The sequence below is a fragment of the Phodopus roborovskii genome, unplaced genomic scaffold, assembly GCF_943737965.1.
Source record: "Phodopus roborovskii unplaced genomic scaffold, PHOROB, whole genome shotgun sequence".
NCBI lineage: Eukaryota > Metazoa > Chordata > Mammalia > Rodentia > Cricetidae > Phodopus > Phodopus roborovskii.
The window spans coordinates 24,184-48,435 of NW_026126198.1; the positions used below are offsets into that span (position 1 = coordinate 24,184).

Consider the following 24,252-nt stretch of genomic DNA (forward strand, 5'->3'; position numbering starts at 1 on the left):
TTTAGAGCAGAGGGGGCAAACTTACAGTAGAGCTTAGGGAGAGGCTTTTATCTCTCAAATCCAACCCCTGGCAATGCACCCCCCCAGCAAAGCCATATTTCCTAAACTCCCAAAACTGCCAACTGGGGGGGGCAAGTATTTAAATACTGGAACCTATGGCAGGGTGTTTCTAATTCAAACCTACCACAGTACTGTTTCCCTATCATTGTCTAGAAATTCAGCATTTTAGTTAGATTTCTCCTTTGGCTCAAGAATTGAGTTTCTTTCGTATTCAAATGAAAGATACATTTGGTATTGATTGCTTGTTTTATCCAGTTGTGAGCAAAGAAAAGTGTCTGTCTTAGTGTTGCTTTTTGGAACGCACTGAGATTTTCTTATGTGTTAGTATTGATTTGTGGTTTAGGTTTTCTGTATTGTTGCTGTCATGTGACTTTTCCTGGAGAGACATGAATAATATCTATTGTACACCAGATCGGGCACCAACAAGAAACCAAAGAAATGATTCTACCCAAGTCTAGCTTAGTGAACCAGTGAGTTTATCAAGGTAACTTAAAGGAACATGGGTGACTCCAAGGCAGCTGCCACACTGAAAAACTTAGGGCAGTAGCCACACAAATGAGGGCATATTCCCATCCCTTGCTGACAGGCATACGGCGATTTATGTGCTTGTCCCATCAGGGCCTCCATCTGTGAAGGCTATAATCAGGATATATTGTATGTATATTTGGAATCTATCATAGCAGGAAAGGTATGGCATGGTGTCAGGAACAGGAAGCAGGCCCATCACATTTTCATCCACACACAGGAAATGGGGGTGGGGAGTTGGCCGAGGTTCAAACCCTCAAATCCTGCCCCCAGTGACTTATATACTTCCTCTAGCAAGGCTCAACCTCCCAAAGGTTCCAAAGTCTCCTCAAACAGCACCACTAACTGATCAAGTATTTAAACATTGAGCCTATTTGGACAATTTCTCATTTAAACCACCACAGCAACCATGTCCCGTTATTGCCCCTACTTATACCATCTATGTACAATACAGGAATGTGTGATGTCCCTTCCAAAATTGTATCAGCCTTAGTTATTGGTCAGTTATTGGAGAAGGTTTGGTATCTTGAAATGGCACTACTCTCAGCACAGTCTGTATGGCATTGATGACAGGGCTTGCAGACACTACACATAGGTTGCTATAAATATACATGCCGCCTTTGCAGAGTTTAGTTCTGTGCCACCTGTCTTAGTGTTATCATCGCTGTAATGAAACAAACACCAAAGCCAACTTGGGGAGGAAAGGGTTTATTTCACTCCCAGTTCTGTATAACAGTTCACCATCAAAAACTGTGAGGGCAGGACTCATGCTGGGCAGGAACCTGAAGGCAGAAGCTGATGCAGAAGCAATTGAGGAATGTTACCAGCTTGCTCTCCAGGGCTTGCCCAACCTGCTTTCTTATGGAAACCAGGACCACCAGCTCAGGGAAGTTTTTTTGTTTGTGTGTTTGTTTTTGTTTGGTTTTTTTTTTTTTTTTGTCTCTGATTACTCTAGTTTTTGTCAAGTTGACATAAAACTAGCCAGGAAACCACCCCCAGAAAAGAGGCTTTGATGGGAGATGTCATTCTGTATATGTTTCTCATACTGGTTAATAATAAAGCACTGTTGGCCAATAGGAAAAGAAGATAGGAGGGACTAGGAGACAAGGAGGAAATAGGAAGTAGGAAGGAGGAGTCAAGATGGGGGAGTCTGGAGAGAGCTGGACGCCAGCCGCCTCCCCGGTAAGAGAAGGCCATGTGAAGATACATAGAAATGGGTTAATAATTAAAGGCAGAGCTAGCCGATAAGTAACAAGTAACCGGGCCAACAGTATTGTATCAAATACAGAGTCTGTGTATTATTTGGGGCTGGTGGCGCAACAGCAGGACAAGACCGGGCGGCGGCGGGCAGAAAAACCGATAGTCGTTACAAATGGCGCCCAACGTGGGGCACGAACCCACGACCCTGAGATTAAGAGTCTCATGCTCTACCGACTGAGCTAGCCTGTCAGCAGGAAGTAGTTTGGAAAGAACGACGCCCAAATTCCCAAACATTGTTTATAAATGTTTGTTTTCATGTAAATGGACTTGGTTATAAATGGTTAATGATCACAGCCAGTTCTTTTTAAAGGTAAAAAGGGAATTATGGTATAGATATGAATACTTTGTTTTGGAATCGATTTTCATTTATTGATACAATTTAATGTCAATTTTGTGAGATGTGTATTTCTCCTCTTGTTTAGGTATTGTGTTTATATAGAAATATAATGTAGTACAGATTATAGATAATTACCTATGATAGTCAAAGCTTAGAGTTAAGTTAGTTAGGTTTTTCAAGATACACAGAGATGTATTTGAGATGGATAGGAATTCTTCAAACCTTTCAAAGACCTACAGAATATGGCATTTAAAGTGGTTTAGGGTTTTTGTGACAGAGAGACATAATTGCTCTTGGCAATACCACCTGCAACACAAAGGAAGATGGACATTGAAGAAACTCATTATGGAGTTTGCTTTCAATATGGCAAGACTAGCCATGTGGACAAGATACTGCTCTTGTCTGGACTGTTTGACTTTATGCTGTATAAAGTGGACATGCAGGACCCACAGAAAAGTGACTGCTGATTCAAGATGGACATTGCTACAGAGTTCCTGCTTCATGGAAGAGTCTTCGAGACAGTATGCAGGACACGGAGAAAAGTGACTGACAAACTGCCAATAAAGAAGACAGTTTAAAGTTTTCTGCTTTACTGGAGAGTCTGTCAGACATACTATGGCCTATGGGCTGAAGATGGAAGATTACAGAAGAACTTCGGGTGACTGAAAAGGCAAGATGTCTCTGTCATTTCTAGAGTTTATATACTATCCTTCTGTGGTCTTTGAAGGAGTTGAAGACAGATAGTTATAGTTATAGTTTTCCTTAGTATTAAAGATAAGTTACTTTAGACACACAAAGATAGGATAGATGATGAAATATTTTCTTCAAATCTTGCTAAATGTTAATGGACTAAATAGTGTTAACTGTGATTATTTGATAACTGTTATGTGATATATTCTGCTATATTAAGGTTAAAACCCTTCTTTTTATTTAAACAGAAAAGAGGAGATGATGGGAGATGTCATTCTGTATATGTTTCTCATACTGGTTAATAATAAAGCACTGTTGGCCAATAGGAAAAGAAGATAGGAGGGACTAGGAGACAAGGAGGAAATAGGAAGTAGGAAGGAGGAGTCAAGATGGGGAGTCTGGAGAGAGCTGGACGCCAGCCGCCTCCCCGGTAAGAGAAGGCCATGTGAAGATACATAGAAATGGGTTAATAATTAAAGGCAGAGCTAGCCGATAAGTAACAAGTAACCGGGCCAACAGTATTGTATCAAATACAGAGTCTGTGTATTATTTGGGGCTGGTGGCGCAACAGCAGGACAAGACCGGGCGGCGGCGGGCAGAAAAACCGATAGTCGTTACAAGGCTTGACTAAATGGCCTCCAATTCAACCTTTAATTGGATGAACTGTTTTAACTGTTTCAAAGTGGAACCAGTGAGGGACTCCACCTGTTGCAATTCTCCTCCAGTACTAGCAATTGTTGTCCTAAAGTTGTAAACTGCACTCCTGGCCATTTCCACAACTGGAACCAAAACTCCATTGGGATCATTTTTTCAGGTTGGTTTTTGTTTGTTTGTTTTATTCTGTTTTGTTTTGAGACAATGTCTCATTATATAGCCCCGGCTAGTCTAGAACTCACTATGTAGCCCAGAATGACCTCAAATTCATAGAGATCTACCTGACTCTGGCTCCTACATGAATTCAGTGGCCCACATTCACCCACACACATATTTACACAGTACACATATACACCATACACCCCTAAACATAAAACAATTCATTAAAAATAAAGAGAATTGGAAAGAGTATAACACAGTGTGAACATCATTGCCTAGTAGCCTAATGTGCAAGAGGCCTTGCATATGAGGCCCTCAATGTCTAGCCCCACACAAAAGAAAATAATGAAGTGTTTCTTGAAAGTCTACTGCAAAACACCTGTAAAAACACTGGAGCCTGTGTTGATGGAGAAGGAAGGTTCCCAACTACCATTTTAGATTAGATTTTTTTTTTTTTGAGATATCCTCTCATGTACTTTATGCTGACCTTGAACTCCCTATTTGCCAAGGATGTCCGTGAACTCCTGATTCTTCTGCTTACACCTCCCAAAGGCTAAGATCATCGGCATGAACCACAAACTCAAAGCATGGTACATGCTGGGCAAACATTCTACTGAGTTATATCCCTAGCTCAAGAGTTACATTTCAATTTTGTTAATTCTTGGTGATCTTCTCAAGTTCTTTTTATAATACTTTATAACATTTTTATTATTTTCTATTTCTCTATCTTATCCAAATTTTCAGATTATTTCTGTCTATTTCCTAAAAGTCAGGTTTTCTGGCTGGAATGCTTGGCAGTGGCTTCACAAAAGCAGGGTGGGAGCCAGCAATGGTGGCACATGCCTTTAATACCAGCACTTGGAAGGCAGAGGCAGGTGAATCTCAGTGAGTTCGAGGTCAGCCTGGTCTACAAAGTGAGTTCCAGGACAACCTGAACTGTTACACAGGGAAACCCTGTCTCCAAAAACAAAGCAAGAAAGCAGAGTGGGGCCACCATAGGGAACTGCCTTGTATTTTCCAAAATTGGCTATGTGTAATTCCATGACTTTGAATATGTATAACTCCATGATTGCATATCCTCGTCTATGGCCGTGTGTGTTTATACATGATGTTCTGTTGTCCTTCTGAGTATATAGAAATATAAGACTAGAAGAGTTTTCAGAGACAAGTCAGTGGGATGACTCTGTGCAGCTATTCCTCTGTATCAGTTTGCACAGGTCTCTGAGCTGGAGGAGCAATTCCATGGGTTTTCAATGTCCCTGCGTATTCTTGCATCTCTGCCAGCAAATGATTAATTCTGTGTGCTTTACCAAGCCTCTGAGTATGCATCTATCCAAGTTAGTGATTCTGAGTCTTGTGATGTCTCTACATGTGTGTGGGTCACTAATAATGGTGGGTTCCAAATGCGTCTCTGAATTCCATTGTAGATATATGTGTAAGGAGTGCACATGCTACATGGCAAGTTTAGACTCTCCATGTCTGGAAGAAACATTACAACAGGAAATACTCTAGATTCCAGCTTCCGGATGGAATTTCACTCTGAAAAAATACCCCTTCCCAGTCCTCTCAATAAATGCAGCATTCTTTGTCTTTCTTCAAGAGGCTGAGTTGAGGGGTTTATGCTAACCTTGACCTCAGAGGCCATGCCTTTCAGGAGGTTTTGGCAGAACCATGAAATTCCACACCCTGCCACTTGCCTCTTGCCAGACCTACTTCTTCCTCCTGAACCCTTTTATAGCCTCACATTATCTACCAGACTAATTCCAGTCTACACTGTTTAGAGTGGCCAGATGAAGACACAGGAAGATGGGACAAGTGAACAGACCCAGGTTTCTGTTTCAAATTTTTTTTCTAGTACATACTTATAACTAGAGAGGGACAAGGAACAGACAGATAGAAATGGAACAGAGACCAAGAAAATGGGGTTTGAAAGACTGGTGCAGACAGTCAGAAATGGAGAGCAAAACAATAGACAGGTGGAGAAAGACACACAGAGAGATAAAGTTTGTGTGAAAGAGGACCAGCATAGAGGAGACTAAATGTAAGAAGGGACCCATCCAGAGGGATGAACACAGACTGTAGTCAGAAGATCAGCTCCATTAAAATGAGAACAGAGTGGCTAGGTGTGATGATGCATACCTTTAATCCCAGCACTCAGGAGACAGAGGCAGGTAGATCACTGTGAGTTCCAGGCCAGCCTGGTCTACAGAGAGAGTTCCAGGACAGGCTCCAAAGCCTCACAGAGAAGCCCTGTCTTGAAACCCACCCCCCCCAAAAAAAAAGCTGGACATGGTGTGTCTTTTACCTATAATCCCAACATTCATGAGACTGGAGCAGATTGATTATTATGAGTTTGAGGTCCACTTGAACTACATAGTGAGTTACAGTACAGTCTGGGCTTCAGTGTAAGAAAATGCCTTATCTAAAAGAGAAATAAGAGGGCTGGAGAGATGGCCCAGTGATTAAAAGTACTTCCTGATCTTGCAGTGTCCTCTTCTGGGGCCTTCTTGTATACTGCATACATGTGGTGCTCATGTATACATGCAGACAAAACATTCATACACACAATATAAAAATAAACCATTTCTAAGGAAAGAAATAAAAGGTAAGAAAGGTACTTTGAGAGGGATAAGTGTAATTAAACAAAGATGGCTATAGGGTGATGACAATAAGTTTGTTGAACATTTGTTCTTTCTGAAGTATTGTTCTACCAGTTATCCATATATTAACTGGTTAGCTCCACAGTAACATATGAAACATTACTCTTATTCTATAGATAAGGACTTCACAGCAAGGCAGTGACACTGCTGAGATTGAATCCATACAATCTAGCACAGGGAACATGCATTTAACTATTCTGTCATGTTCATGCCATGAACACGTTGATAGGGACAAAGAATGTGAACGGGGTGGGTGGAGGTGGAGACAGAATTGAAATCAGAACAGAAAAGTTAAAATACAGAAAGATAAGAGGAAATAAGTGGATGAATGTTGCAACACAATTAGGAAGATGAATTGGTGATAACTGGAGGGAAGATAAATGAGAACAAAGTATAGGGACAGGATGTGAAAGACGCCAAGGAACCAATGGAAACTGAAAGAGAACCAAACCAGAAATTCTGGAATGCAGATGAGGGAAAGCAATGTAGTCTGTGTATAAGGACAGAGAGACAGACCTAGATAAAGCCATGTGTTATGGACATGACATAGACCAGTGGCCTAAAACATAGCTAAAGAAAATGAGAAAGAACAAGATGGGGAAAGAATCTTGGAAAAAAGAGCAGGGGTTCCGGGAAGATGGCTCCGAGGTTAAGAGCACTAGCTGCTCTTCCAGAGGACCTGGGTTCCATTCCCAGCACACCCATGGCAGCTCACAACTGTCTGTACCTCCAGTTCCAGGGGATCCAGCACTCTCTTTGGCTTCCCTGAGCAACAAACATGCATATAGTGCACAGACATACATGTAGGTAAAACACCTACACACAAAAAAATAAAATAAAGAGATCTAAATTTGCCAGGTAGTGGTGCATGCCTTTAATCCCAGCACAGAGGAGGCAGAGGCAGGCAGAGCTCTGTAAATTCGAGGCCAGCCTGGTCTATAGAGTGAGTTCCAGGACAGCCAGAGCTACACAGAGAAACCCTGTGCTGTTTCAAAAGGATGAGGTCATTTCAATCAATCATTTACAAGTCTGTCAGCTGTATCACAGTTAACACTGATCTGTATAGAGCCCACTGTTATATTAACTGAAATCAGGCAGGAGCCTGTTACTCAAGGCTGTGTCCTCCATCCATATAGTAGAGTAGCAATTATGGGAAGAGATCTCATTTTTAGAACTGGGGACTGTACGTGCATTTATTTTTTGTCATTGTCTTAGGAAACCATTTCATTGGAGCTAGTTTACATTATCATCATGGTGGGAAGTGTGGCAGTATGTAGGTATGCAGGCAGACATGGTGTTGGAGAGGTAGCTGAGAGTTCTAACATCTGTTTTGTTTTTGTTGTTGTTGTTTTCAAGGCAGGATTTCTGTATAGCTTTGGAGCCTGTCCTGGAACTCATTCTGTAGGGCTGGCCTTGAACTCACAGAGATTTGCCTGCCTCTACCTCCCAAGTGCTGAGATTAAAGGTGTGAGCCACCACTGATCTTCAAGTTCTACATCTGGAACCATAGGCAACTGGAAGAGAGAGAGACTGGGCCTTGTATGAACATCTGAGACCTCAAAGTTAGAATCTCCTCCAATAAAGTCAAACCTATTCCAACAAAGCCATTCCTAATAGTTCCACTCCCATGGACCTCTGGGGCAATTTTCCTTCAACCCACCACAATCATTAAATCCTCATAACTGGTATAGAGGGTATTATTATCATCTATAGATGCAGAAACTGACACTCTAAATGATGAATAAGTGCTAAAGGTCACTAGGTATAAAAAGCCAGATTCCAGTCATCCTGCTTTCTGAGGTGTCCATGTTTGACCAGTGCACTCTGTTTCAATGAAGGCTTGTTGGACATAGCAGGGCCCCCGCGGCAAGTAGTCTTGGTTCTCTGGTGCTTTCACTATCTACTAGAAAGACAGGCCTAATTACACTAGGGGGGGGGGAAGTCCTATGAATTGCAGAAATAACCCACTGTGAGATAAAGTTGACCTTGAGAAAGCAAAGAAAGCTTCCTCAAGTAGGATAGTTGTGGGGCAGATTCCCATGAAAATTAGGGGCCTCTTATTTCCATAGATCTCTTCGGGGCTTTGAGTAATGAACAGTGAAACATCTAGAGTACTAATTTATCTTACAAGCAAAGTAAAATCTCAGGACTGGAGAGGTAGCTCAGGGGTTAAGAGCATTGTCTGCTCTTCCAGAGGACCCAGGTTCAATTCCCAGCATCCACATGGGGGCTCACAAGTGTCTGTAACTCTAGTTCCAGAGGCGATGATACCCTCTTCTGTTCCACAGGATCCTGTAAGTATGTGGGGCACATAAGCTCACACAACCACATACACATAAAAATAAAAGACATAAAAGTAATTTAAAAAAAGAAAAGTAAAATCTCAGCTGGTCAAGGGAGGTCAATCTCAGTACCTGGGAGAGTCAGGAGAGAAGGATCTCCACAAGTTCAAATCCAGCCATGGGTACATAGTAAGCAAGACTCTGCCTCAAAAATAGATTGAAATGCCCCAAAATCTTATACTTCATATGTAAAAGAAACAAAACAAGTTCCATCAAATTTGACACCAGTTCTAAAATGTACAGATTTCTATTGTAAAACTGAAACCTTCTTGTTCTATTTTGTTTTTTGAGACAGGGGTTCTCTGTGTAGTTCTGGCTGTCCTGAAACTCACTCTGTAGACCAAGCTGGCCTCAAACTCAGAGATCCGCCTGCCTCTGCTTCCCAAGTGCTGGGATTAAAGGCGTGGGCCACCACTGCCCAGAATGACACAAACTTTTTAAATTACCAATATTAAACAAATGTCTGGGATCAATGAGGGGGTCCAGCCACCAGTGTGAGGATCTGGTGGGCTTCATGGTGGAAGGAAAGAACTGACTCCTGCAATGTGTTCCCTGACCTCCACTCATATACTATGGCAGCCCACCTCTAGCCACTCCCCCCACATAAAAGTAAAGCTTAAAAATGAGCCAGGCAACAGTGTGAGTTCAAGACCACCTGGTCTTGAAGATTTCCTAGACAGTCAGGGCTACATAGAGAGACTCTGTCTCAAAAAAAAAAAAAAAAGTTACAGGACCTTCATCTTCCCACAATCTCCTGTTTGTTTGCTTGCTCGTTTGTTTGTTTTAACTATCTCATCCTTACATTTATTGCCTGCTTTAAATCTTTTTGCCCAAAGTGATAATCTTCATAGAAACACTCACCTGATCCTCTCATGTCTGAAAGTTATTCTCTGGGGTCCTCTCTGGATTGGAGTAACAAGTACTTACTTGTCCCATTGTTCCTCTGGTCCAGGCCAGGCTTCATGGGGGCCTCAAAGAAGAATTAGATATGGAGTTGCCCTCCCAATCAAGAGCCCTTCTGATTGGGAGAAAAGACTAGGAAAAGATGCCCCAAGGGATAAAGTGTTCTGAGAATTTAGGGGTGAGGAAGATGACTTGAACTTTCAACTTTAACCACATGCTGCCTTCCAACATGTCTTGTATTATTTTGTAGGGCCTTGATTTCAGTGATGGACGACAGCTGCCCCCTCTCCAAGAGCTCCTTTGAGACAGGGCTAGAAACCCCTTGGGTATGTAGCAGAAGCTATGCTCCACAGGCTTCAGCATTCAGTTTTGCAAGATGAGGAAGTCCAGGATAAAATCAGACAGCTTGATTGGTGAGTGAGGGTCTGCTCTCTACTTGCAAGCTGGTCCCTTCAACGATGAATTCCCTCTGGAGAAGATGAACAAGTCTTAGCATGGCAACAGGTGGAAGAGTAAAAGATCTTGATTTTCTTCCTGAAGCTGAAGACATCTACAGCTGCCCAGGAGGAGGGAGATGAAAGAAAAAGATAAAGAGACAAAGTTATGCTTTTGAAGCTAGAAGTCAAGAAAGCAGTCAGGCTCAACAGTAGAAGTTTGAGAGTTGCTGCAAAGGGGACATGCCTTCAGAGAGAATGAGGTGTCCTGGAGGGAGCTAAGGCTCAGTTAGAACTCAGAAAGTCTGCAGGCTTAGCAGTGAATCTACAGGTAATTGCTAACTCCATTAATTTGCATGGTAATCCCTCTTCTGGAACTAGGGCAAGTGGGCCAAGAACAGAGAGAGTGTGATTCTCTTTTCTTAAGCCCAGTGCCCCAGATCCAAGCCCCCTCACTCACATCAAGCCCAGTGCCCCAGATCCCAGCCTCCACTCTTTCTCCCACTCCCCACCCCACCCAGGATGTCAAGTAGTCTGGGCTGGCCTCAAGCTCCCTATATAGCTGTCTCTACCTCCTTAGTGCAGATTAGAGGCATGAACCACCACACCAAGTTTTTGCAGTGCTGGGGACCAAACACAGAGCATTGTGCACACTAAGCAAATACTCTCCCAAGTGAGCTACATCCCCGGTCCCATTTCTCTTTCTTTCTACTGGATCAGTCCCAGCCCAAAGCATTCTAGCATCTCCTATCTTAGAAAAACACCATTCTTGCTGTGCATGCTGGCTCATACTTTTAATCTTAACACTCAGGAGGAAGAAGCAGGCAGGCAGGCAGAGAAGACAGAAGCAAGTTTGAGGCCAGCCTACACTGAGTTCCAGGGTAGCCAAGGTTACATAGTGGACCCTGTCTCAAAAATAGATAGATAGATAGATAGATAGATAGATAGATAGATAGATAGATAGATAGATAGATAGATCATTTTTGAGTTGGGCATATTACAATACTCAGGAGGCTGAAATTGGGAGATTGTGAAGTCAAGGCTAGCCTGATCTACATAGTGAGACCCTGGCAGACACTGAAGAAATAATTATTTACCCATCTTGTAGGATAACCTTGTTTCTTGACTCTGTTTTCTTTCACAGCCTAGTTTCTGGGGGGGGGGTTGTCTACATACCTAGCCCCACTTCAGTGAGGAGGAGGGTAGGGGTTCTGTTTCTTTGACCTCAGTGAGAGTTCTGTGTCAAGTTTCAGTTCAACAAGCACTCCAGTCCATTAGGCCTGTCTTTTAAAATATATTGCATATTAAACTAGCTGTGGTAGCACACAACTTTAATCCCAGCACTTGGGAGGCAAAAACAGACAGATCTCTACAAATTCAAGGCCAGCCTGATCTACACAGTAAATTCCAGGCCAGCAAAGACTACATTTGTTTTTCATGATATGCATTATAAAGTTTAGAATACTATTTTGCATACAGTTTGAATACCCAATAAAACAATTATCTGTAGTGAGATACTCACTTTGTCTGCATCTGTGGCACTGACCATGATCATTGGGGGGGTGGAGACAATGCAAGGAAGTTACCAGGGGGAGCTAGATCTGAGGAGGGGCCCAGGAGCACTCTCTTGCTTGCTGCAAGAGAAGGGGAAGGGAGAGAGCATCCAGAGGCATCCTAGGAACCAGGAACCTGCTGGTGCTCACCTATCTATGTTGTAAGTAATTTCTCCCTGAATAAACATCTCTTCAGCCTATTTGTTTCTCCTGATCCTTATTAAACCACGTTACCTGTGTACCCTTCCCACCAAGCTTCAAAAACAGATTATTTACTAATGACAAAACCCCTTATGGAACCTTTCCCAATTGCATCTTTCTCTCCTATTTGAAAGGTAACTACTGTCCTGGAATTTCCCTTTTTCCTTCCTCTTTTGTATGCTTTTAGAACATATTGCTGCATCCATGAATGGTTTAATTTGCATGTATTTCTTTAAATATATTTCCAGTAACTGTTTTAAAATCAGCATTAGATTTCCAAATCTTGCCAATGTTGGTACATGTAGCTACATTTCATTATTTTTTTATTTTCCTTTCCATGTTCTAATATATTAAAGTGTCTCACTGTATTCATTTATTCATTTTGTACTTGCCTTCCAGTTTCTTGCTGTTATAAATAGGTGTTTGTGAACCTTATTATGTACTCTCAGTATGTATGTGCAAAGAGTACTCTAAGAAGGGACAGTTCTCAAACTCTTGGTCCCTAGACTCACTTCCCAGTTTTGAGACTTGGCTTTGCTTTGCTGTCCATATTGGCATGGAACTCCTGGGCTAAACTGATCTGCCTATCTCTAGATAGGTGGGACATTGTGTATCACTATGTCTGACTTGCATTTTTAAATAGATTTGTATTTATTTGTTTGTATGCCTATGTGTGTGTGTGGGTGCCACACAAGTGAAGGAGGCTGAAGGTATGGAATCTGCTAGAACCAGTTACAGGCCGATGTGAGCTGTCATAGAGAGCTGGGAACTGAATTCAAGTCCTCTGAAAGAGCAGCAAGCACTCATAACTGCTAAGCTATCTCTCCAGTCTCCTGGTTTACATTTACATTTTTTCTTTTACTTTTTTGGTTTTTCAAGATAGGGTTTTACTGTGTAACAGCCCCAGCTATTCTGGAACTCACTCACATTGTGAGTCAGTTTGAAGCTGGCCTCAAACTCACAGGGATACACACCTGCCACTACCACAGCTAAATTATTGATCTCCCCTTCAAAACCTATTTCTCTTTTTATTTTATTTCAAAGACTGAATAATAATAATAATAATAATAATAATAATAATAATAATAATAAATCAGCTGGGTGTGGTGGCACATGGTTTTGACCCTACCTAGTATGAAGGAGGCAGAGGCAAGGTGGATCTATTTGAGTTCAATTCCAACCTTTTCTACATAGTGAGTTCTAGGCCAGCCAGGGCTACAATAGAAAGACCCCATGTCAACAAAACAAAGTAACAAATGAAAGTAAATAGTAAAAATTAATTTTCCATAAAAAACTATGATATACTACCTCATTTTCTTTGGGCTTGTGTTTGTTTCTAGGTACTATAGATTGAACTCAATGCCTTAGACATTCTAGGTAGCCATTACCATCTATTTTTACTTTTTACTTATTGAGACAAGATTTTACTAAATGGTACAAGCTGGCCTTGAACTGTACATAACTCAGGTAGGCCTCATACTTGGGATCTTTCTACCTCAGCTTCCCCAGAAATAAAGATTACAGGCATGTGCCATTACAGGCCTAGCTCCACTATATTTTCTACTCACCTCTCAGATTGGCTTTAGTAATTTTCCATAACTAAAATTACTACTTCATGGGCCAGGGATGGTAAAAGTTCATGCGACACAAGCTTGATGATGACCTCAGTTTGATCCATAAAACTCACATAAAGGTAGGAGGAGACCAACTTTCACACACAGAGAAATATTAGTATTACTGTTATTATACAATGAATTAGGGGATAGGAAGATGGCTCAGTGCTTAAGAGCACTGGCTGCTCTTCTAGAGGACCCGGGTTCAATTCCCAGTACCCACAGGGCAGCTCCCAACTGTTTGTAACTCCACTTCCAGGGGATCAGACATCCTCATACAGACATATTTGCAGGCAAAATAGCAATGCACATGAACTAAAAATAAATAATTAGCCTGGCTTTGGTAGCGCACACCTTTCTTTAATCCCAGCCCTCAGGAGGCAGAGGCAGGTGGATCTCTGTGAGTTTGAGACAGCCTGGTCTACAGAGATAGTTCCAGGATAGGTTCCAAAACAGTACAGAGAAACCCTGACTCAAAAAACCAAAACAGAGAGAGAGAGAGAGAGAGAGATCCTGTATTGAAAAACCATAAATAAATAAATCCACAAAAATTAATTTGGAAATTTAATTTAAAATAAATCACTACTTTAATCATCTCTACTGTTTTTAGAATAGAATGCATTGTCCCTAGCATGGTCTAAAAAGCCCTACATAACTGACTTCTGTCTACTTTGACCTCATATCCTAATACTCTCCCTTTGACTCACTACCCTGTAGCCTTCCCATGACTCTGAACTAAAGTTGTCCCTTGACATCCTTGGGAAATTGGTTACAGGACACACATCCAGTCAATAGAAAACTCTGTAGATACTAAGTCCCTTATACAAAATGTTGTAGTCTGAAAAAAAATGACATAGTCTGTGCTACAAAGCATGAGTCCATCTCCAAAAAGCAAAAAAATGTTAATAGCATTTGTAACTAAACTAAACATATCATCCTATGTGCTTTTTCTTCTCTAGAGGACTTACAAAACTCAATACAATGTGAGGCTCTGCAAATACTTTTTATAGTGTGTTGTTTAGGGAATGATGACAAGAAAATAATCTGTGCATATTTAATACAGTTTTGTTGTTGTTGTTTTGTTACTTTTTTAGTTTTCTCAAGTCAGGGTTTCTTTGTTTAATAGCTCTGTCTGTTCCGGAACTAGCTCTGTAGACCAGGCTGGCCTCAAACTCACAGAGATCAGCCAGCCTCTGCCTCCTGAGTGCTGGGATTAAAGGTATGCACCACCATTGCCTTACTTTATTGCTCTTTTTGATACAGGGTTTCCCTGTGTAGCTATGGCTGGAACTTGCTAGCCTCTGACTCCCAAGGACTAGGATTAAAGTCATGTGCTACCATACCCAGCCTCTTTACAAGTCTTTTTGACTTGAGGTTGGTTGAATCAGTGAGTGCCAGTTCTCCACAGGTTCTTTTTACTCACTGAACCCTTCTCAGGGGACATTTTCATCTCCTTTTTTCAATTGTTGATTCCCATTCTTTCAGTCTTACCTTCAATTTCAAGCTTTGTCAGACCCCTAAAACTAAACACCAATCTCCAAATTCTTTTCCTGTCACTCTGTTCTCATTCACAGCCTTTTGTAGTTTATAATTGTGCATGTTTATGTGTTGTAATCTTATGTTCATTCATGTCATGTCCTCTTAAGTGCTGGACTGTTCATTGTGAGGGTGGAGTTTGTTCAACACTATCTGGTTTGTGATTCTTATTGCTGCATAGCTATTGCCTCACATGGAGCCTAGTCTACATGCTCAAAAGACATTCATGGAGTCAGCTGAAACTTAGATAAATGAAATGGAATTAGGGAAAAGTGAAGAGAGGTTCATGCAAAGGCAACAAAACGTGCAAAATCTCAGCTGTAATTCCAACACTCAGGAGCCTGGAGCAAGAGGATTGATGCAAGTCCAAGGTCAACCTGGCCTGCAGAGTGAGTGAGGCTCTGTCTCCAAAAGCCAAAGAAGCAAAACAAAACAACCAAAGACCTTCAGAGGTTATATACATGTATGGAATTGTCAAATAATTTTTTAAAAGGAAAAACAAAATAAAACAAAGCAAAAAACCTCCAGAGGCTCAATAGACCAAGCAACAGTCTTAGAATTTTTCAACTTTGACTCAACCATTGGGGTTTTGAAAAGCTGATAGAGAGCCAGCTCATAAAGAGCCCTGCTAAACCTTCCATGTTAAGAAAGGTAAATTTTCTTTTGAAGCCATGGCAACTGGAAAGATATATCAAAAAATATAGACTGGCCAGGTGTAGTGGCACATGTCTTTAACTCAACACCCAGGAAGCAGCTTCAGAAGAATCACAAGTTCAAGGCCTATCTGGGCTACAAAAAGTTGTGTGTGTGTGTGTGTGTGGGGGAGGTCTCTGCTGAAGAGATGACTCAGCAGTTAAGAGCACTGGCTGCTCTTCCAGAGCTCCTGAGTTCAAATCCAAGCACCCACTTGGTGGCTCACAACCATTTGTAATGAAATCTGGTGCTCTCTTCTGCCATGCAGGCATACATACAAATAGAGCATTTATATCCATAAAATACATGAATAAATAAATCTAGAAAAAAAATACAGACTGCATACAATATAGAGAGTAGATTCCAGGACTCACTTGCCTTACAAGTGAGTGCATTTCGCCTAGCTTGCATGAGACCCTTGGTTTGATGCCCAAAGATGAAAAAATAATTAAGAATAGATTCCAGAGAACAAGAGTGAAACAGGGAAACTGTGACGGTAATACAGATTAGTAATACAGAAGGTAATACACTGCCTAAACCAGGGCAGTGACAATGGGAATCAAGAGACTGTATAAATAGACAGGACTGTAAATGACAGGACTTGGTCATTGCATGGGGGGTATAGAAGAGACAGAAAAGAGCCAGGTTTCTACTTTGACCTAGATCCTTCACTCAAGATAGCTACAAAAACACAAGTGCATTGAGAGGAGGATAGCTTAAGTTGGTGAAGAACTGAGATTTTATGTTTCTCTAGGATATTCAAGCAATAATGGGCTCAGTGTCTGGGCTAGGAGAAATGTCTGGATTTGAATTATTTTAGAATTCTCAGCAAAGAACTGATAACCAAAGCCGTGGAAGTAAATGAGACACTGAGAGAAAGACCAGAGAGTACAAGTGAAGACAAGAGAGCTCAGGCCAATGATCCCAAGAGACAAGGAAGAACCTGAAAAGGAAGAAAGGGCAAAAATAAACATTGTGTTATGTCATAGGGAAGAAATTTCAGGAGGAAGAAGTGGTCACTAGTGCTACCCAAATGCTACCCAAAAGCCAAGAAGGATGACCTCTGAAAAGATACTTTTGGATTTAGTGACATATAAACTATGGCAGACCTTGATAAGAAAGCAGTTTGGGGTTAGTAGTGGAGGTGAGTTGGAACAGGGTTAAAGATAAGTGGGAGGTAGGAAATGAGGCAGCTGAGTGTGAGCAAGTCCTGAGTCATTTGTGAAAAAAAAAGGAGAGAATTTTTGGTGATTGTTTTTTAGATGAAAGATACCTGAGGTGTATTTAAAGTCGAGAAGGAACGCAGGACAAATTCAGAGGTTTGGTGGCAAGAATGCAAGACAAAACCTCTTCTCTGGTGTCTTCTGTTTACTCCATGTAGTCAGAGGTAGGTCTATTTGTTAAGTACTGGGGGCAAATTTAAGATGCTGGGGAGACTAGATTTGAAATGGCCACTGTAGGTGAGACTTAACTAGGGAATGGTGGGGAAATGGAAGAGAAAGTTGACTACTAGTAGGACGATGGGTCAGTTCTGAGGGACTTGTAGAAGTTGGGAAATGAAGGTTTATCATGATACAAATCTAGAAAATTGTAGTATTATCCAGTAGTGTTCAGCTGTCTGGGCACAAGTATTGGGGAGGAAAGGCAAACAGTTGGACGGACTCAGGATTGGGTTGTTGCCAGTCGGTAACGGACAAAACAAGGAACTAAGGCTGAAAGAGTGGGAAAGTAAAGGACCATGAGATCTGGTCCAAGGAAATGAAGAATAGCAAATGATCACTAAGAGCCAAGCCTAGCTTAACTCTGAAATACGTGGAAAGGCGTCTGGGAAGGAGAGTGACGGGAGAGCGGAAGAAGACATGAGATGCGATGGAAGGGTAGATTTTGGAAACTGAGCTTGGAGACTTGCATATGTGGGACCAGGGAAAGATGGGAAAGAAAGCTGAAGGGAAGTTCAGGGCCAGCAGAAGGAGGGCCTTAAGCTCCTGCTAGAGGTGAAACTGGCCCTAGCGAGGGGGCGTGGCCAAGCTCAAATCCTGACGAGGGGGCGGGACTCTAGTAACTGGGTCCCAGCGCCGCGGTGGCTGCGGCAGTCTCAGCAACGGCTCGCGCCTCCCCATCCCCCCCAGTTCCCAGGACTCTTCCCGCCCGCCGCGGTGGAGACCCAGGCCGAAGGCGGAGAAGCCCGATCCGGTCCATTCCTCTGTCCGCACCGCTGGAGCATCGTCCTGGAGGACTGCCCGAAGGCAAGCCTCGCAGCCAGCCGGAGAGCGCGGCGCACACGCGCGCCTCCTGGCCACGGCCGTCCTCTCTTCCCTCCTTCCTCTCCTCTCTCCCCTCCCCTCTCCTCCGCCCCCAGCCTCCGCTGCGGCGGGAGGAAGAACCCTTCCCGACCAGCCCAGAGAACCCAGGTCGATTCTCATTCCGGGAGAAAGGAGAGACCCCCCGCGCTGGGATCCGGCTGGCCGCTCGCCCACGGCCACGGAAGTGACTGGCTGTCCATCGGGAGAGCCCGCGCCTAGCGCAGCCCCCCGACCCTCGCCCAGCCGCATAGACAGCGCTCCCCAGCGGGCCCCCGGCCCCGCCGAGCCCACTCCCCGCTTGGGGCCAGGGCCGGCGATGCCTGGCGCAGCAACGGCGGTGGCCGCGGCTACTGCTGCTGCCGCCACGGCTGCTGGCCGGAGCCCGGGTCGGGGGCTCGAGTCTCCGCAGTGGGGCTGAGCCCGCAGCCCCGCCCCCCGAGCCTGAGGCCGCTGCTCCGCCGGGCGCCGGGCCTTCTCCGCCCGCGCCTCCGCCCCAGGAACTGGAGCCAAGCGGGGAGCCCGGGCCCCGCGCCCAGGCCCGGACCATGCATGGCCACCGAGTCCCGGGGGGCCCTGGGCCTTCGGATCCCGAACGCTTGGCGGCGAATACCCCTGGCGCCGCTCCACTGGCCTGTGCCGACTCGGACCCTGGAGCCTTGGAACCCGGACTGCCGGTGCGCAGGGGCTCAGGCTCGGCTCTTGGAGGCCCTTTGGATCCTCAGTTTGTGGGACCCTCGGACGCCAGCCTGGGAGCTCCTCCAAGCTCCCGGGTCTTGCCCTGCGGCCCTAGTCCACAGCACCACCGGGCCCTGCGCTTCTCCTACCACCTGGAGGGTTCGCAGCCTCGGCCTGGTGAGTGATCCAGACAGCATGGGAACCTGGGCCACGGGCCTGGTACTGGGAACCGGTTCTTGTTCTAGGACTTGTGGCCGACATGCTCACCCTAACCCCTTAAGCCCCCTCAAAACCTATACACCCCCCCTTTCCCGCAGCCTTCCGTCCAGTTCTTTCTGTCTTTGCTCCTTGCTCTTCTCTGTCCCTTGCGCCCTCAATCCATAAGAGTCCTTTCTCTTCTAACTGCTGAGGCTTACAGGAGAGGAAGCACTCCCAAGAAAAGGGGGCAGGATTTCAAGGCAGCAATGGGGATGAGGTTGGGGGAATAGGAGAAAAGAAGACTCCCCTTAGCTAAGTGTCTACATTTGTGCATGGCACTGAACTGGGTACTTTTACAAGGGTTCTTGTTTCAGCTTCAGGAGCCATCTGAAGTGAATATCATCAACCACATTTTGAGGGGTACAGACCAAGGCTCTGACAAGTAACTTGTCCAAGGTCACACTGTCATTATGGAGCCTGGATTCAAAGTCAGAGCAGAGTCCAAAATCTGTGGTCTTTCTGCTCCCCCGAACTGAAGCTGGAGATAATGCTAAGCTTTCTACTTATGTGATTTCCCCCCCCCCCATACTATTCAGTAGCCCTGAAGTGTGAGAAAAAGGGATAGAAATGGTGGACTTATCCTAGGTGGTGCTTTTGCTAGGTGTTTGTGGCCAGAGTACAAGGGAAGGGAGAAGTAAGAGGTACTGATGAGAGAGAAAGGTGGAGATGAGCCTGAAGGAAAGGGCTCAAGGGGCTGGTAGGTAGGAAGACAGCAGAAAGGTCAGAAGGGAGAGCTGCAGGGCCAGCAGATTGTTTGGAAAGATAATCAGGATGGTCGTTGCTTGGGTTTGCAGTGGTGGGACAACTCTAGGTCAGACGGGCCACAGACCTGGATGGGCCTTTTCATAGCCTGAGTATCTGAGCAGCATAGCAGAGCCTCTAGGATATTCTCAAGTGGGCCTTAGTCCAGGAGCTTTGAAGGAAAAGCAGTAGATATCTGCCCTGCCTTCATTGGGACTGAAGGAGGTGGTGAGCAAGCATCTAGGTGCTTTCAGGGTTCCTATCTCAGCTTCCACAGGTCTCTAGTACTATGGCTCGGTAACAGTAACAGTTAGTGAAGCATACATAAAACGTGGGTGGGATGCACCTCTCACTGCTGTCTATTCTTTGGATAGTTATAGAACCTCTGGGAGATTTTAGGCATCTCCCCCCCCTTGTGAACTGGAGATAACCAGCTGACACCCTTTAATGCCCTGCCCTGCTCATTGCTTCTGCTGGCTTTCCAAACTCCCCTGGACACATGCTGCGTAGAGGGGGGCTAATCAGACATACTTATTTTATTTTAGCTCTTCTCTGCAGATTCCCCAGACACCCACAACTCTCCCACTATAGAGCCTTTGCATTTGCTTTGCCTTCTGCCTGCTAGCCCTTCACTCAGCCTTCCACCTGGCTTGCTCCTCATCTTTCTGGTCTCAGCTCAAATGTCCCCTCTGAGAGACCTTCCCTGACCACTTTTAAGCATGGCCTCTTGTGAGTCTCCATCACAGCTGCCAGTGTGTGTCTGTTCTTTCACTTAATACAGTCTGAAAGTACCCTGTTGTATGTGTCTGCTTGGTTATTGCTGCTCTGAAGCTGCTAGGATATGTGCTCCTTGAGGGCAAGGGGTTTGTATCTGTTTTGTTCAGTATTGTATACCTAAGGAACCAGTGTACTGCCTAGAACGTGGCAGGTATTCAATACATTCTTGTTCAACAAATGTCTGAATAGATGGTAAGGGAACACACAGTAGGCCCTCTGTAACTATTGCCTAAGAGGACACTGAGTTCCCACCCAGCAAATACTCTTTGTCTGGGAGTCAGTAGCTAGGAAGGTCTTGACCCTTGGTCTCTGCCCTCTCTAGTCAACATAGGGTTGATACTGAGCTTGCTTTTCCACTCCACCAGTTCTTCCAAATTCCAAAGCACAGTACCTTTCCCAAACCATTCTCTTCTCCCCAAATCAATAGTATTTTCAGGGTCCTTTCCCCCAGTTAAGTCCTTGCTTCTATAATAGCATGATGGGTGTCTTAATTTTTTTTACACTTTTTTTTTTTTTTTGGTTTTTCGAAACCGAGTTTCTCAATGTAGCCCTGGCTGGCCTGAAACTAGCTCTGTAGCCCAGGTTGGCCTTGAACTCACAGAGATCTGCCTGCCTCTGCCTTCTGAGCACTAGAGATTGGTCACCACTGTCCAGTGGGAGTTTTTTATTTTAATAAAAAGGAAAGATTAGGAATGAAAAGGATGTCAGGGAGAGCCAGTCTACCATCCAGCCATTCCTTACTGTGTGACCCTGGATGAATGGTTCCAGTTCTCCTCATCTAGAGAATGATATCTAGGAATCTGTAAGATTCCTGTTTGCAAAGCCCTCAGCCACTGGGGACTTAAAGAATAAAGTATGGAGAGAGAAACCCTTCTGAAGAAGAGGCAGAGGAATTTCTCAAGTCCTGACAAGGCAGGCACTGGGCCCTGTGATTCACAGTAGCATGGGTTGTGAGAGGCCCGCCCCCCCCCCCCACTGCATAGCCAGCCCTGGGCTTGGCACAAGTGACTTGCTTCCCTCTCTATAGGACTTGCCTATAATTGTCTCAAAATGGACAGGATTGGTGGTTAGAGTGTGTGTATATGAGAGGGAAAGCAGGAAGGAGGGACAGAGAGACACAGAGAGACAGAGACCTGAATTTCAGTTAACATAGGTAGAGACATTTTAGACCACATGTTAAGATACTCATGTGCCTGCTAACTTCCTCCTTCAGACTCTTGAGGCTTTTATTGAATCACAAGCCTTTGGTCCCAGTGGCATAATCCCAGTGCAGCAGGGGGTGGGTGGTGTGAAAATAATAATTATGTTTTATCCATGTGAAGAGCTCTGAATTACCTCCGGGCCTTTTTCTTTTTTCTTTTCTTTTTTTCTTTTTTCTTTTTTCTTTTTTTCTTTTTTTTGTTATTCTGTCTAGTTCCTTGTGGAGACTGTTATGCTCATTTTCTAGGCTGATAAAGCCCTTGGGTCACTTGGGTAACCCAGTGAGATACTGGAGATGGCATGGAGAGCGTTAGTGGAGGGCTTCCAAGTGAGGGTTTATATATATAGGGGTTTGGGAGACCTCTTGCAATCCTCAAGGCTGAGGCCTAGAATGTCTTCGCACATGGTGAGGGTTGGAGAGATTTTGGGGCTTGACTCAGCCAAAAGAATAGGACATGATGTTAGAGCTGTTTTTTTGTTTGTTTGTTTGTTTGTTTGATTGTTTCTGTTGTATTTGGTTTGATTTTTTGTTTTTCGAGACAGGGTTTGGTTTCTCTGTGTAATAGTCCTGGCTGTCCTAGAATTCACTCTGTAGACAAGACTGGCTTCGAACTTAGAGAGATCTGCCTGCCTCTGTCTCCCCGTGCCAGGATCAGCTGTTTTGTGGGGAGTAAGAACAGCCAATGAAAGTAGCAGTAGGGGCGGATTTGTTCTTACTTGGTTACAACTTTAGAGACTCGAAGAGTTAAGTGTTGCAAAAGTCCCTAGACACTGGCCGGTTCTGGGTTTCTTACCTTCAGTAAGCATTAAAATCCTTCATTGACCTTAAAAAAAATTTCCTTCTCAGACTCCAACTCAGAGCTCCAGAGTCTTGGAGTTAGAACCCAGGAATCTGGTTTCAAAAAGATTCCCAGACAAGGGACAGGTGTAGTGGTGTGCACCTTTAATCCTGGGCAGAGGCAGGAGGATCTTTAGGTTACAGGACAGCCAGGACTGCATAGTGAGATCCTGTCTCAACAACAGCAACAGAAGATTCCCAGGTGATTTCAGTGTATAGCCTAGGGTAGAAGCCAGCTCATTTTTGCAGTTGAGTCAATGGAGACCCAGAGAGGTAGTGATTCAGCCATGGTTCTATATGAGTGAGCATTGTCTCTAAAGTCTTCTTCCCAGAGTCATATACGAATGTCCCTCAACTCACTCCAGACTTAGAAGGGAAGCATGGGCTGTAAGAAAGTGAGTTAATCCCTTGCCCCCATACACACAAACACTGGGTGCCTCAGTTTACATTTTCCCGTTTTTGTGTTGGCTGTCATTTGACTATTTTAAGTTGGAAGACAGTTACAATTCTGGAACTCTAGGCATGGGAAATGCAATATTAGCAGTGCCAAATTCAAGGCCCCATCCTTTCCCAAGGGAAAGGACTTATAAGTAAATCTACTAAGGCTCATAGACCTAGAAAACATGAGGTTAGTTCAGCTAGGTCTGGTCTCAGCAAAGACATGCAAACAGATACTGATTAGGGCCAGGTACTGGGAGAGAGTAGAGGAATAAGGCTAACCAAGGGACTGTTCTGAAGGCAAGAAGGATCCATCAGGGGTGTATTCACAGGGAAGTGATGTGCTCAGGTGCTAGTGTTTTAAAGCTTTCATAGGTGCACATGGAAAATGGATGATGGAAAATGGATGAAAGGGATTAAAGAGTTGAAGGATGTGCTTGCTTCTGCAGCACACATACTAAAACTGGAATGATACAGAGAAGATTAGCATGGCCCCTGTACGAGGATGACATGTAAATTCGTGAAGAATTAAGCCAGGCAGTGGTGGCACATGCCTTTAGTCCCAGAATTCTGGGTCTGTGAGTTTGAGGCTAGCCTGTTTCACACGTCCAGTTCCAGGACAACCAGGGCTATACAGAGAAACCCTGCCTCAAAACAAAACAAAACAAACAAACACCCCAAAACTAAACAACAACAAAAAAAGTGGAAGTGAAAAGTGAATGGAGGGACTGAACTTGTGGGTGTTAGATACATTTTGTGAAAGGTAATGGCAGCTTAGGTTAAAGTTGTAGCAGATGGATTAGAACAATTACGTGCCAGCATGGACAAGCCTTGGTAAGGTAATGAATGGCTCTAGAGGCCAAGGTAGGTGGAAAAATCCTGGATGGTTTTGGATAGTTTTCTGAAACTAGCTATAGTGACCTTGTGGATGATAATGGAAGAGTCATTTAGGGGAAGGTGATGAGTTGTGTTTGAGGCCTAGGAGGATAGCAAGGTAGTGATAGTTAGCAGACATTTGGGTTTACGATTATAAATCTCCAGAAAGATTTCTGTGTGAGAGATGTTTAGAAGTGTTCACCACCAACATATACCATAGACCACAAGGTGGCTCTTATGCAGGGTATGTGCAGTTCTGAGGATTTGTTGCATCCTTGAAGACATGTGCTGAAGTCAGTAAGCCACATTCTGTTAAGTCTCTGTGTGTGTGTGGCAGCTTTAAAAACATTTGCAAGGAGCTGAGGCCTACCTCACACATATTGATGATAGCTGGCTTTTGCAAAGAACTCCTGAAAGGTAAATCAAATGTTACCAGAAAAAATATTTGTGTATCTTCTTCCTTGTTTTCCATGGTGATGGCATCTGAGAGGCCTCAGGAGGTTTGGTTTGGTTTGGTTTCCTGGAG

The 24,252-nt window shown here is 44.0% G+C and overlaps 1 protein-coding gene and 2 non-coding genes across 3 annotated transcripts in view; 2 read left to right on the forward strand and 1 right to left on the reverse strand.

Annotated features, from left to right (window-relative positions):
- Positions 1–1,958: 1,958 nt before the first annotated feature.
- Positions 1,959–2,034, reverse strand: Trnak-cuu (transfer RNA lysine (anticodon CUU)). Its single transcript has one exon. It is a non-coding gene; the product is annotated as a tRNA-Lys (tRNA).
- Positions 2,035–18,302: 16,268 nt separating this feature from the next.
- The window catches only part of Fgd1 (FYVE, RhoGEF and PH domain containing 1), a 41,597-nt gene continuing 35,647 nt past the window's right edge, over positions 18,303–24,252 (forward strand). Inside the window, exon 1 of the mRNA XM_051179608.1 lies at positions 18,303–18,775. Coding sequence (XP_051035565.1) covers positions 18,469–18,775 — 307 coding nt within the window. The 5' untranslated portion in view covers positions 18,303–18,468. The remainder of the gene's footprint in view (positions 18,776–24,252) is intronic.
- LOC127218601 (U6 spliceosomal RNA) lies at positions 23,284–23,390 on the forward strand. The gene has a single exon (XR_007834209.1). It is a non-coding gene; the product is annotated as a U6 spliceosomal RNA (small nuclear RNA).